A 17,437-nucleotide genomic window follows, 5' to 3' on the forward strand; every position below is an offset into this window, starting at 1 on the left:
ATAAATCGTTTGACTGAAGCAAATGTGGGGATGTGGGGGAGGGGGTGGGTTGAGTAAGATCATGCTTTGTCTGTGGCAAGGAGGAGAAAATACAATCCCTTAGAAACACAAGCTGAGTTTTACACACAGCTTTAAGAACATGTTCATTGTAAGGTGATGCAGTATGACCTCAAATCTATCTCATGGTCTATTTTGTATACTGACAGAAAACTACACACGTGGCCATTTAGGATAGTTTGTTTCCTTCAAATTTCATTAGATGTTATTGTGCCTTAAACCAAGTAAATATACTTCATGGTTTGAAAATGCGCTATCGCTCCAAAACAGCTTATGAGAGACTTTTCCTGTAGTCTGGCTGTAAGGGGGCCAGCACAGGTCTTTTGTGTCGTTCTCTTACTACTTTGGTCCAAACTGAAATATCTGCATCTGTCCAGAACTATAAACCTTGATTACTTCCCCTGACTTCTCTTTACATGGCAGCAGATGCCTGTCCCTCCTGAGCCTGGTTCTTCAGAATGTTTCTTCCTGCTAAAAAGGAGTTTTCCTTCCCACTATCTCCAAGAGCTGCCTCTAGTCTCATCTGGGCTCTCCAGTTTCTCCCACTATCTTTGATCAATTGTACTGCAAACATGCTCTTGATAAAAGTGCTGCCTTACAGCTGGATCTGGTCCCGAAATACACAATGTAGTGAATGACTGACTATTCCTTATGCGTCCATGCACAACACCAAGTTAACAACTAGTTCACTTCAGTTCACTACAGATTTTATGACAGAAAGAAAACACGCTCACAATGAAATGTTAGAATGTACCAATACCAATGAACAACTGGTTGAATAAAGGTAGAACAACCTCTCTGGAAAACTCTCACTCTATCCACAGCATGACTAAACATGCTACAATTACAGCCTTTGACCGCTTGATTTTGAAGCACCATTTCAATAAGTGTCAGCCGCGATGGATTCATTATTCACATAAAAGGGAAAAATGAAAGGGCCTGTGACTGTGCTTGCCCGGGGCAAAAACACAAGGAGTATGTCCTCAAATACTAATAGACCCACACTAACGCACACATACAGTAAAGCGTTGCCTACAGTTGGCTCAGTCCCTTCACCAATTTTCTCCCTCTAATTACAATTAAAATCGTCACGCTTGTTTTTATGCAGCATAATTACACCAGCACAGAGCTGAGAATGGCTTGCTTGTTTGTTGTGGTCGCAACAAAAGGGCCTTCAATAGCGGAGGCCTGTGTCCAGCCTGACCTTTGCCAGCTGAGATGGAAAGCTGTTTATTTTCTCTGGCCTGAATATTAGTAGATTGCCTCTGAATGTCATCTAGGGGATAAAAGGTTATTGGTTCAAACCCATTTTAGGAAATGTATTTCCAAAGCCACACAATCCAGGACACCGAATATTCGCATCTAACAACTTTAAGGACGAATGTGTCGTCACATGATACAGAAATTTCCACAGAAAGTTTGCAGTTATGTGAAAAAGTAACTACAGCCTTACTACATCTATAGAAATTAAGAGTGTGAGCAGCAGCCTGGTGCTGCTAATCAAATCACATTATTAACTGGTTATTAGCACGTGTGATCACCTCTGCAAAAGCAGAAAATCAGCAGTTAAAATTCATGACAATACAATCTTAAAAAAAAAAAAAAAAGACTGAACATGTATGGCTTGTTTGCAATTGTTGCAACGTGAAAGATTCTTCTGTCTAATAAAAGATGACGGCACCACAGCTTAGGTTTGCAAGGTTGCATCAGATCAAACCAGAAAACTTCTAGAACTATGTCGTTTTGACAGACGAGACCAAAGTGTTGATGTTTGGCCATCGTGCACAGCACCACGTCTGGTGAAAACCCAAACAGCATATCAGCACAAAGGTCTCATACCAGCCACCAAACTATTTAAATACATAAATCAGCTCAGGACCAAAAATATTTCAACAGGAAGCTCTAGAAGATTTCCAAATATATCGCAGACCACAAGTTTTAGGAGCAATTGTATGTTTTTAAAGTCTTTTAAAGTCTTTCTGGCCCCGACTTTTATTTGGATAGTTAAACAAATATATACATGCATACAACAACAAACAACAACAACACATGAAAGCCAGAAAATGGTTAAGCATCTATGATTCACCGTGTACAAATATTTGTAGCCATCTGTCTTGCCTGCAGCACATTAAGTGACACTTCACCGGCAACTAAGGCTGAGTAATGATGTCATTCAGGCACTGTAATCTAGGGCTGCTTTTAGATTGCTGCCAACATTATTACAGGGCTTCACCTCACTGAGTAATGCAACAGGCTGCCTTGATCCGCCTATAAAGACATAACACCAAGCTCATAACATCATCGGGGTGAGACCAGAGCAACACTGTGCACCTGGACCTTAAAGCGGTATTCAAAGGTGCTGGCAGTGCAATTAAATATATTCTATGATGGAAAACTACCACCGCGAAGACGGCAGTGGGACTCACTGCCGGGACTGGGCTCTGATGTGGCTTGTTTATGTTTTGGTATGAGCCTACTGTGTGTTTCTGGTGTGAACAAAAAGGAATGAGGGCTCCATTAGATCTGTGCTCTCAACAAAATGTCCTTTGTTCTCTAGATAAAATACAGTTGTGGGAGAGGAAAACACTGGGGAGGGTGGATAACTGGTGTCTAGTAATAGGGTCTATAAATAGATCAAAAGCATATTTCCCTGTTTTGTTTTGTTTTTTGCCCTGCCACTAATAATCCTCAAGGCACCCTGCACTGACATAAACTTGTGATTACTTCATTAGAGCTAATTTATAAGAATACGGTTAGCCTAACGATAAACGAGGAATTACTTTTCGTATTAGGTTCAAATGTCTTAAATGTCAAATATGCTCAGCCTGCTCAAACATCCAGGTAAGGAAATCTCTAAAAGTTGACTCTGTTCATCTGGACGCCGCGTTTTCAGTAGGAGAAACATTTAGTCACTCATCCAAGTGACACCTCGAATGAACACTGGTTCAAAAATAAAATATTTTAGGAAAAGAACAAGTTAGAGCATCAGAACCGAGAAATACCCTCTTAAAATCCTTAAATCACCTGCATATTTAACTTTCCAACACCCACAGCAGTCTTCACTGTCCAAGTGTTTGTTTCTATGTTAACCGACTGTTCAGTCCCTGAAAAAATCCTCCGAGTGTGCATCTTTGTCAGGTCAAATAAACATTCCCACGGAAGAAGCGGTGTTTGCGTGTGTTACACGTTGTGTCAGCATCCTCCTCTGCATTGAAATGCTTGCCGAGTGGCTTGTCATTGCACGGATGCTCATTAAGAGAGTTTTAGCTCCCGTTGCAATCGTGTGAGAATGACAGAGAGCCTGATAGACGCAGACACAAAGACAAAATCATCGTCGGCCTGACAAAGAGGAGATAGTTTAGCATGAGCTCAACAATCAGTGACATTTCACTGAGCTACAGCAGCGGAGCAAGAGAAAAGTCCTTATATTCGATATATGCGTACACACAGACACACTCACAGCAAATACACCTTTCATAAACTACAATCTTTCTCAGAGTTGGAGTTAACTCCGGTTAACAAGCTTCCAAACTCACAGGTCACAGCGAGTCATATTTCTTACCCAACTAGTGCATTTATACCAGCTCATTTATCTAGCCAACACCAAGTCTAAGCAGACTCTTGCTGCTTCATTCATCTAATAGGCTGCTGCCTCTGAAAGCTGGAGAAATGAGCGTGCTACGCTGTGGTAATGGATGTAAGAGAAATCTGGTAAATTACGAAGTGGGAGGACGACAAACCTCATTTACATGCAATTTGACTGATGACGAGTGCGGCTGAACTCGGTGATCTCGCATAGATTAATTCAGGAAGTTTCCTTGTTCCCCACAGTAAAGGCTTCATGTAGCCTCTGGTGATATGGGTATGCTAGATAATGCAGAGTTTTACGATCTTATGAGTTTATGATAATATATTTTGATGAAAACTGGGCTGCGGCTAGTCCGAGACACCAAGGCTTCCCGTCTTAAGCTATGTAAAAAAAAAAAAAAAATCCCACTTCTATCACATTAGGAAGCCAGTTGTTGCTTCACAAAGACTTGGCTTAAATTTTCAAAGTTCGCCTGTTGGGATATATTTCATAAGAGCAATATTTTGTGTTATTTGTCATTTCTGCTGTTTGGTCAAGAAATGCTGAACAAGATATCGCTGCTCTTGATGAGGTTCTGCTTTTAAAAGTAGGACTTAATCAAATAAATCAATAAAAATCAGCCAATCCATTGTTCTTTCTGAATTATCATTATCAACTCAACCTAGAGCACTAAAACACAACCAGACAGCAGCCAGGAGTTTAGTTTCTATTCCAAATTATAGCTTGATTAACCACAGCCAATATAATTTCATTTCATATAGTGAAATCAGTGACAGTTGACCAAAGATGAGAAGAGAAGATAGGTTAATATCATTAGTATAATACATTTTTAAAGCGCTGTTATAGCATATGAAGCCAAGCAGTGACACACCAGTCTAATTTCAAAGTTTCTTCCTCCCGTTTTTCCCCTCAGCTCGCCAATGATCGGACCAACGTCGCGTTTTCATCTTTATCTGACTCTTTAAAAGTTCACAGGTCTTTGCGGTTCACTCTGTGCGGCTAAATATACCTGAAAACATAAACTTGACATTTTGCATATCAACCACCCACTCATGTATCACTCCACATCCAAAATAGCAAGCGTGTTTATCCAAAACACCGATAATGCAGCAGCACTACTGTGGCTTTGTGTGCTGCAGCCAACAAGCAGCTTGATGCTAACAAAAATATCACACAAATCGAGGATCTTTCCATTCCACCAAGATCTGTTTTTTATATTACATTAAAAGGTGGAACACACACACACGAATGGCAATGGAAACAAGATATCTAAATATAGCTTGGCTTTTAATTTGACCAGCAACATCATTGCAATGTCATACGGAAGAAATTTTATGAAAAGCAATCTTACCTGCTATTTATTTAAGACATACTTAATAAGAAGCCAGTATGTCTCAAAAAAAGGCTTCAGATTGCACACATTCACACATGCAAGCTGCCAAGTGCAACCACAGGAGTCGACTCTTGGCAGCTGAGCAGCTCCATTGGAGCAGTAGGAGTTCAAAAGGCTTGGTGAGCACACGGCTCTGAAGGAGGAACATAATACACTCACTTAAACAACCCTGATTTCCCCAGATGAATCTGAGTTATAAAGCCAGAAACCTCCACGTCTGAAATCGTCTTCCTCTACCTCACTTGTGCCATATTAGGAATCGTCTCTTGCTGCAGACTGAATTTCATCAGTTAACTGGAGAACTGGTTGTGTAGTGCTGCTTAAAAAAATGTCAAGTCCCTCTTGGAATGGGTCGGTTTGTAGTACTGTTCAGTAAAAGCAACAGGCAGGAAGGTTTAGGGCCAGTTTGTTTCCATTATGACCTTCAGAGCAGGCTCTAAGCACCAAGACCCCACTCAAAGTAGAGTCATCACATGGCAGAATCGTGGCACAACGCCCTACTGCTGCTGGCTGGTGCTGATAGAGACATTATCTTCTCACAGACGAAAGGAATGAGAGAGAAGGAGGTTTCTGTGAATTAATCATAAATAAGATGCCGTGAAATGATGTCAACTAGCAAAACTCTGAAGATTAGGCTGCTACTTTAAATGATGTTAACCAGGATCAGATTGTTTGGGGAGTATCACAATGAGAAGACAAGAACAGTCAAAAGTTCCACAAACACAGAGAGAAAAAAAAGAAATATATAATTTAAAGGGCATGTGCTACACTCATTTCCAGTTCCATAGTTTTGGTATTCTTCCATGCAGGATTCACATTCCAAAAATCATTATTAGTCATATCCTGAATCTCTAAATATACCCGCTTCTCTTCCCTTTAACCCCTACCTTCATCTGATTGGCTGTTTCTCACAAACAAAACATTTGAAGTGATCATTTTATACCTCAGCTCTCAATTTCTGGTGACAAACATCTACATGTAAACTTTGTGAAAGAAGTCGATGAGTGATATTTTGATGGCAATATGCTGTTTTCTGTCAATAAGCGCTGCTGTTATCCGCCATTAGCCTCAGTTAGCTGCTGTTAGTCCCCATTAGCTGCTGTTAGCCAGCGTTAATAAAACTGTCTTTAAAGTGAACGTAACATTGTTGGGCTCTGACACTTAGTGAATAAACTCTCATGTGATGTGAGAATGTAATCAAACTGTGGGAGCTAAAGTGTAATTTTTAGGATACCTGAGCATAATACTAGCTGGCACAGTTAGCTTATAACCTGTTGTTGCCCTTTAGCCATTGAGTTTTCTTCTCCTCCACCTTTGGTGTTCTATGTATGTGGTCAGTTTTAGCCCCATACGAGAAACACAACTATTTGCATTAATCTCTGTCCCAGCCACTGCATTTAAATATGGTGGGGCAACATGATAGCTTCCACAAACTACAAACTATGTATTTTTAAGAGATTAATTACAGGCTCATGAGAATGCATCATTGCTGGAAAATGTAACTACACACTATAATTAAGAATACACACCTTTTTATCTATTTAATAACCTCAAAAATTACTGACTGAAACTTTAAGCAACTGATAAAGCAGTGAAAGCATTTAGAGTCTGACAGCCGAGCTTTTAGCTCCCTGAGATTGCTCGTACATATCTTGACCATGTTTGATATGCATAACTGTAATAGAGTATATTTCTGAAAATTAAAAAAAATCATGATTGATCCACTAAAAATAAAATAAAAGCTCCATTAGATAAACCAAGACTATTACAAACAAGTTTACAAAAGAATGAGAGTATTCTAATATCAGCGACAGTCTCTAAATATCGGTTTAGTATTAAAATAAACATTTCAATCTAAAAATGAACCTTCCTCTGCTAAATGAATTAGTCATTTCTAAAAGTTTATTCATCATCCATGACATTAATCAGCAAACCAAAGAGAAACCTTGTTAAATGTCAGTTTTATCAGACCTGCATTAAAACCTTAAGAGGCAGAGTTGAGATAAGAGTGTTTAGACTGTGGTCTGAGTGGATGACTGCTTATCAGTTAATCTTAATCTATGGAACTGAAACGGTGCAGAACCACCCAACTGTTTCTGAAACACGCAGTTTCTATTTTTAAAGCAACTTTCCTGCAAGGCAAGACCTGCTTTTTCAAACCACCAAACTGGTACCACAAGTACAAATCTGCAGGGGAATGCCAATCATAGCGAGCGCAGCGGCTCCGTGGGGTATTTCATGCATTTTTAGCACGCCGTGGCACACAGAGTTAGAGGGACTCTGGGCTTATCCTCGGATTAATGCCTGGAAAAGTTCATTCTGCCCTGAGAGATCCAGGGTGCACAGAGTCCTTCCTAAAAGGGATTGTGTAACTGCTGGAACTTTTGATTTTGTTTTGTTCATAGAAGCAGGAGGATTACATCCTCAGAGACCCACCTGACCCGCCTCCCTCTTCTCAGCTGTCCCCTGCTGAACTCAGCGGACTTCATCCCACAGCCAGATGGGAAATACAGCAGTACACGGATACTCTTTTCAGAGTTTTCTGCTGGGTAGAGGTCTTAAAGACAATGGGGCCCTCTTGCATGTGAAGCCTTACGCGTTAATCTTAGAGGTCAATCATTTTCTTCATTTCACTACTTATGCCAGACCGGACATCTGGGCAAAACCCTATAACTACATACAAGGTCAGCTCATGCTATAAGCACTTCTATAAAAACCAGTGGTGTCATTTCTTTTCTTTTCCCCACAAAGCAACGTCACATGCAGCAAGTATTAAGTTTCAGGACAGCCTCGTTTACTAGCACAGCTGCTGGAAGATTAAATAAGAAAAGAAAGAAAACTCAACACAAAAGGCCGGGTATGAGAGGACGTTAAAAATCCATTACTACATTGTCACTGCTACCAAAAACAGCCCTAAAAATAATCTAATTATGAAATGATCTTTAATTACGTGAAAGGACATATAACAAAAAACCGCAATTCAGTACCGAGCTTCTCGTTCCAGCAGCGGCAGCAGCAAAGCTCTGAATGCTTAATAAATTCTTCTGAAGGCTGCACCGCACACTTGTTTCATCTGACAATGAGACTACTTGAATGGAATAGTCTGGAAAACTGTAGAGGGGAAGACAATCATGAAGCAGTAATCTTATTTCTCCACAGCAGCTCCCATTGTTCTCCTAAAAATGCTTCTGTTTAGTCCGGTTCAGCTCTCATTCCAATCCATCACTCCATTGAGAAATATTCTGCAGAGCCAAGGATAAATTAGAACAATAACCGTGCTGCGCGATTTGAATGCAGCAATCAGGTCCAGATAGGAGAGAGTACCATTGTGCTCCTCCAGCTCTTACTAGATAGCAGTAGCTGCTCTGTGCGCGGCTGCAATCAAGCCCAGATGAATTGAACCGCCTCGCTCTGTGTTCGACTTCCCTGATAACTTCCTCTGATTAAGCTCCTGCTTAATTCATTCTGCCTCTCGACTCGGTCGACTTCAGTCATCTTTAGACAACTTTCAAAACGTTCAGACTTAAACCATCAATTAACACCCCGAGCCTTCTCCGACACCGCGACACCGGCCTCTGTAAATGAGGAATCATCGGCGTGGACCGGCAGGTGTTAAGCTCCCTTTTTGAAGATTATGCTTCACTTGCAGTGGCCTGGCCCAGGCTAGCCACTCTCTTCTAATCCACCACTGCAAGCTTTTGATAGCTCCCACTGAGAGTCTTTATTACAATTTCTGATTAAAACCTGGAGCCAGAGAGAAAATGAGACAGACTGAGAAATTAGAGTGACAGAAGAGAAGGAAGGGCAAGTGAAAGAATTAAAAATTACTCCTATTTCAAATGCAGGAGCGTAAACTGCAGAGCAGCTGCCTTTGATTACCTTTAAATCTAATACTTGGGCTTAAATTTTGTTAGAGGAATGAGCTGACCCCAAAGGCCTAAACACATATCTCATATTCTGACAGGAAACAGACCCTCCAGGAAAGACTACAGAATGAAACCCTGCATTTTTAGTTTAAAACTGCGACATTAGCACCACTACCGAAATGCTAGAACCAGACAAAATTGACGAGAGCTAAGGAAAAAAAAAAATCATTAAGATCATGAAGAATGCACTGCCTTGATCAGTAGAGAAAACAAAACAAAACAGTCTTATCTGGTTTCAACTCCAGCATCATTTATGAGGCACTTATTGTGCCGTCCTTCCTCCCTGATACTGAATAATCTCTGGGATAAAATCTACACATGGCTGTGGTCATCCCAAAAACATGAATAATTCACAGCCATCTGCCATAAACCAACAGTCTAAATTAAAAAAAGACTGAGGAGGTGCGATTCCTTTATTGTGATCACTTCTTTTATTTTGTGTGTATTTGTGTGTGTCACAGAAAGGAAGTGTGGGTCCGCTTTTGATTCACTTTATTAAGTCGTCACAGGAAGCGAGACAGACTCACGTTCACACCTACGGATTTAATTAATTAGCAATTTACAATTCGCAATTAACCCAACCCATGCATATCTTTGCACTGTGGGAGAAAGCCAGAGTAGCAGGAGAGAGCTCACGTAAGCACGTCTCTACCTTCTCAGAAATAGCGACAATTTAAGCCAATGTCTGCAGTAAATTAGAAATGAAATTTGAGATGTAAAACGTTATTATGTACAGGTGACTGTTGTATGAGGTTAGGGGAAGACTCCAAAATGATCACGTGTGTAATTATCAGTAAGGCTGCTGGTTCTCAAATTTGGGGCCGAGTGATTATTTTACTCACAACTAAGCCTAAAACAACAGCACTTGCCTCATCTTTAACCATGTGAATGGTCTGTTAAACAACGCTGCAATCATTTTATCTCCCCCAACTGGTTAAAGGCTCTTAAAGCCTCACTGCTGATTAGCACTGAAGCTCCACACCATAAAAAGCGATCTTCAGAGCTCCAACTATCAGTTACTTTAAAGCAAGTGGTTGTCATGTTGAAAGTGATACGTTAGTCAAGAATGTCATCACACCTACTACGTTAAAGTGACTAAGGTGCTTTTGCGGACATGAAGCAGACACGTTAAGATGCCGCCAGCATTTCATGGTTTCAAGGCAAGAAAAAATCCAGCGGGGAGTTTTCTTGGTCTCACTTTGTCAAAGTTTCTGGCTGCTTTGTTTACACATTCTGTCCAGACTGCAAACATAAAGCATAACTACTAAACAGCAGCATCCATATCATCACAGAAGAGGAGGCTGGGGCCAGTCCAAGAGGCAAAAACAAGACTGAGACTACACAATGCACTCTAACCCAAGTGCATACAACATCCAGGACTTTTTCTGGTTAGACTCTAGAGGTCTCAAAGCTTTTTTAACCAGCTATACAAGGCCTCCAGCACCAGACGGCCCCTCTCTCTGTTTGTGTTCCAGGCCGGCGAGTCGCTATGCATGACGATTTATTGACGCAAGATCCCCCTCAGCCAGGACTGCCACCGATTACTGCTGCTGGAGAGAGGAGACGAGGGCAGGGAGAGGGGGGTAGACAGAAGGGGAAGGTCTTGCAGGGATAAGAGAGAGTTTTTCTGTGTGTGTGTTCTAGCTCTGCCTCCAAGGCCATAAACCCAGTTCCAAAATGCCAAGTAGCATGTCAACATGCCAGCCTTTGCCACCCAAGTTTAAGTCAGACAAAAGGCTCTTTAGTCCTCTAAGTGGTGGTCTAAAAAATAGGAAATGATGATCTGTCATACGTGGAAAAAGGCTTTACCAGAACTGCACAAACTGAAGGGCGACAAGGGGAAAATGAACTGCTAACATGAAGTGAAACTGAGCAATGAGAGCTTAATTTCTGAGCTCCCCAAAGAGAAAGAACGTCTGGCACTGGATGAATGCTCTGGCCTAATGCGAACACAGTCATCCCTCACCTATTTTTTTTATTTCATTTCATAACAGCTGACATTTGTTTTTCAAAAGATTTGTCCATCAGCAGATTGTTAGCTGTGACGTAAAAATTCCACCTCCCCAAATGAAATGAAAAACATGCGACGAATACAACTCTTCCTTTAACTTAACACTGGAGAAACGTCATCAATTCAGATTTATTACATGAAAATTCCAAAACTGCTAAGTTAAATTTATGACATATATTCAGATGGGCTAAGCATGGGCAGGGAACAGAAATGACCAAAATAAAAAGGAAATGAAACAGGAAAACACGGCCCACTCCAACGATCACTTGCATAACGCAGTGTATTTAAGAAAAAGAAAAGAAAAAAGAGGAAGAAGACCAAGAAAGAAATCAGTAAATATCTTTGGCCTGTGCCAGTTTTCCCCGTAATGTGACGACCTGAAACATCCCCTCTGACGCAAACCCCTTTGAAAAGCCTTTTGGCAGGGACTCAACCATTTCTCCAAACACTTTTCAAAAGAATAGAAGGTGATGCCAGCAAGCTACATTGTGTCGCACAGAATCTTTAGTACTGCAACAATTAATAAATGCCTGTGAAATCAATTTGCTGAACATGACCAAGACAAGCAGAGCTTGATGGGAAGTGAGGACACAATGGACCTTTTGTCCAGTTGAGTAAAATAGAAAATCCAGATCTATGCTAGGGAGGAAAAGAATATATACTTTTCCCATAACACAGCAGCTATAAATCTATTCAAAATAAACTGCTGTGTTTAAATTTTACATTTCTTATTTCTTACCTTGGCAACTGTGAGAGCTCATTGTTATGGCTGCTGTTGCTCGTGCAGACTTGATGTGGAAAGAGAGGAGCAAGCGAGGGCGTCAGTGCGCCTCTGTCATGGTCGCCATCGTTCGCAACCCAGCTCGACCAAAGAGGAACATGGAGGGATTCATGACACTGTGCCACAGGTGAAGACCTCGTTGGACTGCTTCACCAAACAGCCTGTGAGGAGGAGATACAAAAAAAGCGGGGGATTTCATGCAGGCGCTCATTTATCACTGCAATATGTTCACCATTTTTAAACAAACTTAAAACAAACACTACATATTCTGCACGAGGCATCTTATGTGCTGGTGTCCGTTTATGGTTTTTGCCATTCGTTTATCCCTCCCTGCACAGGCAACAAAGGACAGACAGCCCTGCATGCCAACCAGCTTTTAAAGAACTGATGACCCCAGTTCAGAGTTTCTGTCTCTCTTCAGCCCCAATTTAAATTAAATCTCTTGCACAAAACTGTCCAGGACATTCAGACACATAGTTGGTGAACATCACTGACAATTAGAAAATAAACTGCACTGCAATTTCTGCTATTGCTGTTACAAAACAAAGGCAAGTATTTAATGTTCAACAGCAACTTCCTAATTGTTGTAAATCTGTTATAAATAGTCTTACAATAACAACTGTTGCTAAAAGTGAGATATAAGGTGAGGAAAATGTGGCAAGAATCAAGTTAGGACACGGCCCTGAGTTGCACTTTCTCACATGCAGCACACAGCAGGAGACGTCTGCAACAATGCTGGAAACACAGAGTTCAGTTTAGGTGAGAGTGTGTTCAGCAGGCAACACACATGGCTTGCAGAGAATTGCCCCGGACAAATACCCTCTCCATTCTCACAATCGGACATCACGCAGCCTTTGCTCTGGGGAGCTGCTTCAGTAAATACTCTTTAATATTCAATCCAACTGGCATGGAGATTTTCATTTTGACATACTGCTCTGCTCAGTTATACAGAGAAAAGTTCAGGGCAGCAGTGCAGGTGTTAAACAGCTTGAATTTGGTGGAGATTTTTGGCTAAGTAGAGAAAGTGGGAGCGGGAATTCAGTCTATGCAGGGGCTGTGAAGACGAACTTCCACAACAGCTTGTGGGCTTACAGGACTGATGTTCTCCAATGCTGATGGTTGAACAGCCAAGGGAGCAACAGCGGGCTTAACTACGAAGAGGGAAAAAGTACAAAAAAGGCTGACTGGACATTCGTTTTCATTTTTAGCACTACAAAGACGTTCTTTGTATATTTTGGCATCTCTTCTCCACAGCAGGGGCTAAACCAAAGGACCAACAACACAGCAAACAGCAACAAGAGTAGCCCACAGGGCGGGTTGGTCCACATATTTTTGACACTGCCCTCAAGTGACAGGAGGTGGCTACAACATGTCCATGTGGGTCTTCCAAACTTTCAGTGCACTAGCAAATTTAAAACGGAGAATAAAAGAAAGAGAACGGAGTGAAAACAAACTGGCAAGTTGTATAAGATGTTTATTTTTTTTTAATCAAATCAAAATGATTCATTTGAACCATCTGGCTTTACTTAAAATCACAGCATGTTTACAGAGTAATGCGAGTCACTATCAGAACTGTCATCACAACACTGCCTGAGCCACACCCAGCAAAGAGAAGCTTTTGAATTTGGTTGAGCAGGTGTACATCGGTGATTAAGCACTGCAACAATAATACACCGCATTTGTCACATTTCTGCATCAGAGCTTACCGGGGCACACGCCTTTGCAAGCATTTTAAGATTTGATCACATCTATTACTGTTACGCTGTTACCGTGTTTGCTCCCACAGTTTGCATGGTCAGCCTGGGAAAGTCACTGCCTAAATAAAAGGCTCTAGTAGAGCCCCAAATGAAATGCAAACAGAGGCTTCATGAAGGCTTAGACTCACCTCTGAGTCAACAGCAGAAGAAAGAGGGGAAGAAAACTTTTCATACTGCCTCGTGTTTGTGTGTCTTATGCAATCAAAACTGCGAGCGGTGCGCAAACAAACACACATAGAGAGGCCTCTGGCTCTTCAACTTTAACCGGCAGAAACTAAAACTCACCTCTGTCACGTCTAACAGGTGTCGGCAGAGCTGAAAACAAACATGTGGTAATGAGAGCTGCAATCAGTCCATTTAAACCCCACAGCGGCCGCAGCAAAGTGCGTCTGCGCTCCCTTCTCTTTCTCAAACAGACACACTCGCTCGCTCTTTAAAGCTGCTAAACTGAATTACTGTCACATACCTACGTTCAGTTCTGTTGCGCAGAAAAATACAACTTCATGGAAACGTATTCCTGCCAACAGTCTCCAGGCTCTTACCTCAGCTATCAGGAATTACCATAAACACCATAACGGTCCCTTAAGTCTAGAACAAATTCATCTGAGAAACCAGATTATTAATTGCCGTCAAATGTAAGGGGAAAAAAGTGTCAGAGTGCTGATGGGATAATATTAAAGTTTAACTGCCACTTGTGACTTTGAGAAAAAGATGAATATGTTGCTATGACAAAAGTCAAAACACAGTATTTCCACTCTTTGAGTTGAGTGTGCTCTTCATAGCATCTTTCAAGCCACGGGGCAAAACAACAATGGAAGAGGTTTAGATGTCAGTCTGAATTCCTGACAAGGGTGTATGTTTAGTTACATGTACACTGGTGACACTTGGGTGACCGTGAGGGACACCTAAAATGGGTGTTGATGGATTTGCTGAGGCATGGGGTGTCAGAAAAAGTCGCCAGGGTGTCAACTGGAGGGCAGTGGTGCTATTCTCAGCTCAAACCACCTATTTTTGTCAGACGAGTTGTCTCTCTCTCACACACACACACACACACACACACACAATGTGCTTTTACAGTCTGTTATAGTGTGACAGCAGTGACTTTGGGCATTTTCTCCTCCTGCTCTCTCTGTTGCTTCTCTTTGAGCTCCATACACCATGGAGCTCAAAGAGAAGCCTTTACTGAATCCAGCCAGTTGCAGATTGTGAAGCTGATCTGTTGTCAGTTGTGATGCTACTTCCACATGACTTCATTTTTTTTTCTCCTGGAATCTTAATTACTCTACGGGGATCCCATTAAAAATGGATCCTTGTACAACACTGCAGATATTTCTTTTTCCTGCCCTGTGGCACCATAAAATACATCACCTGCATCTCTTCAAGCATCTCATTTTCACCGGCTAACTCGTCTGGATAAGATTTATTATTCTCATGCACTGAAGTTTGAATCTGGAAACGTTTCATGGTGCTTGACAGGAAAACAGCTCTCAGGACCCCTTAATGGACTTCATTTCCCAAGCACTCTGAGCACTGCCGGGAGTAATCACGATAGCATAAAAATAACATGTGGTTGGATAGTGAGCAGTAAACAACAATTAAGAGACCCCTTGCATAGCTCATGAAATGAATCATTGAAAATGCATTTGCTCCATGAAGACCGCCTCAGCCTCTCAGCCCTAATTGACTATGAATTATTCAGCTGGCGATGGGATTAGTGCCTTGTATGCCATGGACTGACATGTTTCTGAGGTGTAGAGTCTTTACAGTGTGATAGCAGCTCAGAATTCTTGAAATAGATGTGGATGGCCCAACAGGAAGCTTTTTGCTTTATTACTACCACCGAGACAAAGGTAGAATATTGTAGTGTGTCTGACAGGAGCTGGTTCATCTGTGAAGTTCAGGGTGTAAAACAAGGGCTGGGTAATGGACAGCTGATATAATTTCAAAACATATACCGAATGAGACAATTCTGTTTATATAAGAATGTCCTTTGATGCTGAGTTATATAAAGTGTGCCTTAAATAAAGTGAGGCCAGCCGTGTTGGCTCTCTATGCAGACTCTCACTTTCTGCAATTTCTCCTGCAGTGAGTGATAACTAAAGTTTGAGGCATTCGTTAACTGAATGTTAAAATTGCATTTGTGACTGAAGCTGACGAGGTTTCCTGCTTTATTTAAACGAGACACTAAGAACAAAACTGCTCTTTTCAAAGCCAAAATACTCAACAACAACAACAAAAAAGATTCAAATCTCATAGTTTTAGTTTGTACATGCCAAAGACCTACGAGAACAGCTGAATCACTGCACCACCACTGCTTCCAAAAAGCCTGAAACCGTCATTACTTTGAAAAGGTAGATTGTGGTCATGAGAATTAGAACCTGTACTCCATCACTTTTGGGTGCATAAACCCTAAAACAGTTCTTGCATTATATCTGCCTGCGTGCACCTTCACAGAAATGACTGTTAATTCTAATTTTGACAGTAGTTTTGGCACAGTGGACAGGAGCTTAGTCCTGCTGGAAAGTAAATCAGGATTTCCATGAAGCTCATCAGCAGATGGAAGCATAAAGAGCTCCACAATCTCGTGGTAGAAGGCTGCACTGACTTTGGACTTGATGAAGAACAGTTGACCAACAGCAGCCAACACCAGCAGATCACACCCCAAAGCATCACAGAAACGTCACGCTGGACTTCAAATCCATTGGATTCTGTGGCTCTTTACTCCAAAATGTACTTTTATCTGAAAAGAGCAGCTAGACTACTGAGGAACAGTCCAGGTAAGACACTTCTGACAGCGAATCTGGTTCAGGAGTGGGTGGATATTTGGATGAAGTCTATGCAAGATGGCTCTTGATTCAATGACACCAGCCTCGTCCACTTGAAGTTCTTTAAATCATCTCTTCTTTAAAGTCCTCACTTTACTGACACCTTTCCCTTCATATCAACTTCAATACAGCAATCTGGAAACAGTTTTTTGGCTTGTGGAGATCTATCATCATCGTCATCAACTGTCAAGTCAGCAGTTTTTCCCAGGATTGTGATTGTACACATACAGAACTAGACCGAGAGATACACAAAGCATTTAAACTATGCAAATAATAATTTACTCAAAGTCAAATTTACATCCTAATAATGTAAGATACTGGATTTTTGATTTTCATGAGCTACAAACTGCAATCAAATTTTTCATACAATGAATTCTGAATGAAGGTTTTACCTTTTTAATATTAGTTATAAAACAAGATTAACTTTTGTAAAATCTTCACCTTTTTGATGTACTAACAGCAACAGTAACTTTGCTAACAGTACAGATTGTGTAATGACTACAGTCGGTATTAGTCTCTAAGGATAACGGCTGTCACTGCTTTGTCACAAACTTTACTTTGTAAACTGGGTAAAAGACTTCACACAATGTTCCACATCAAAATGCAAAACAGTAACCGCGTACATGTTGATGAAATGACTGGAGATAAAAATCATGAGACCAACCTCGAGACCTGGTACCGGAGTTCTACACAAATTCAAATAACATCACGGATATTACATTAAAAGTCTTTTAAATTAAGCGACTTTAAAATGTTTTAAATGCGGCTACGGTGAAGGCAAATCATTACTAAACATTCAAGCCTAAAGTGGTGGAGGTCGTGGTTAAAATACAGTGTTTTATTTCTCAACAACATACCATTTTAGCATTACTTCTATTCATGTACTGACTCATCTTCAGTCACTGTTTTTATTACTGGGTTAACGGCACAAAATGCTGGAATTCATCTACCGTAAATGTCAAATAAAATATCCCGATATGCATAATGGGGGATGTGGGTGAAGCACACCAGCTAAATGCCCGAAAATTCACTTTTGCTGCATCCTCAGCTGATGGTTGACTCAACCAGATGCAACTTTTTATGTTGAGTTGTTTTTTT

The 17,437-nt window shown here is 41.1% G+C and overlaps 1 protein-coding gene across 3 annotated transcripts in view; it reads right to left on the minus strand.

Annotated features, from left to right (window-relative positions):
* The window catches only part of hdac4 (histone deacetylase 4), a 117,852-nt gene that overhangs the window by 90,792 nt on the left and 9,623 nt on the right, over positions 1-17,437 (minus strand). For all 3 annotated transcript variants that reach the window (XM_063497493.1, XM_063497490.1, XM_063497492.1), the window contains exon 2: positions 11,716-11,918. In XM_063497493.1, the coding sequence (XP_063353563.1) occupies positions 11,716-11,737 (22 nt within the window). In that variant the 5' untranslated portion in view covers positions 11,738-11,918. The remainder of the gene's footprint in view (positions 1-11,715; positions 11,919-17,437) is intronic.

This window comes from Pelmatolapia mariae, linkage group LG16_19 (genome assembly GCF_036321145.2).
Source record: "Pelmatolapia mariae isolate MD_Pm_ZW linkage group LG16_19, Pm_UMD_F_2, whole genome shotgun sequence".
NCBI classification, from domain to species: domain Eukaryota; kingdom Metazoa; phylum Chordata; class Actinopteri; order Cichliformes; family Cichlidae; genus Pelmatolapia; species Pelmatolapia mariae.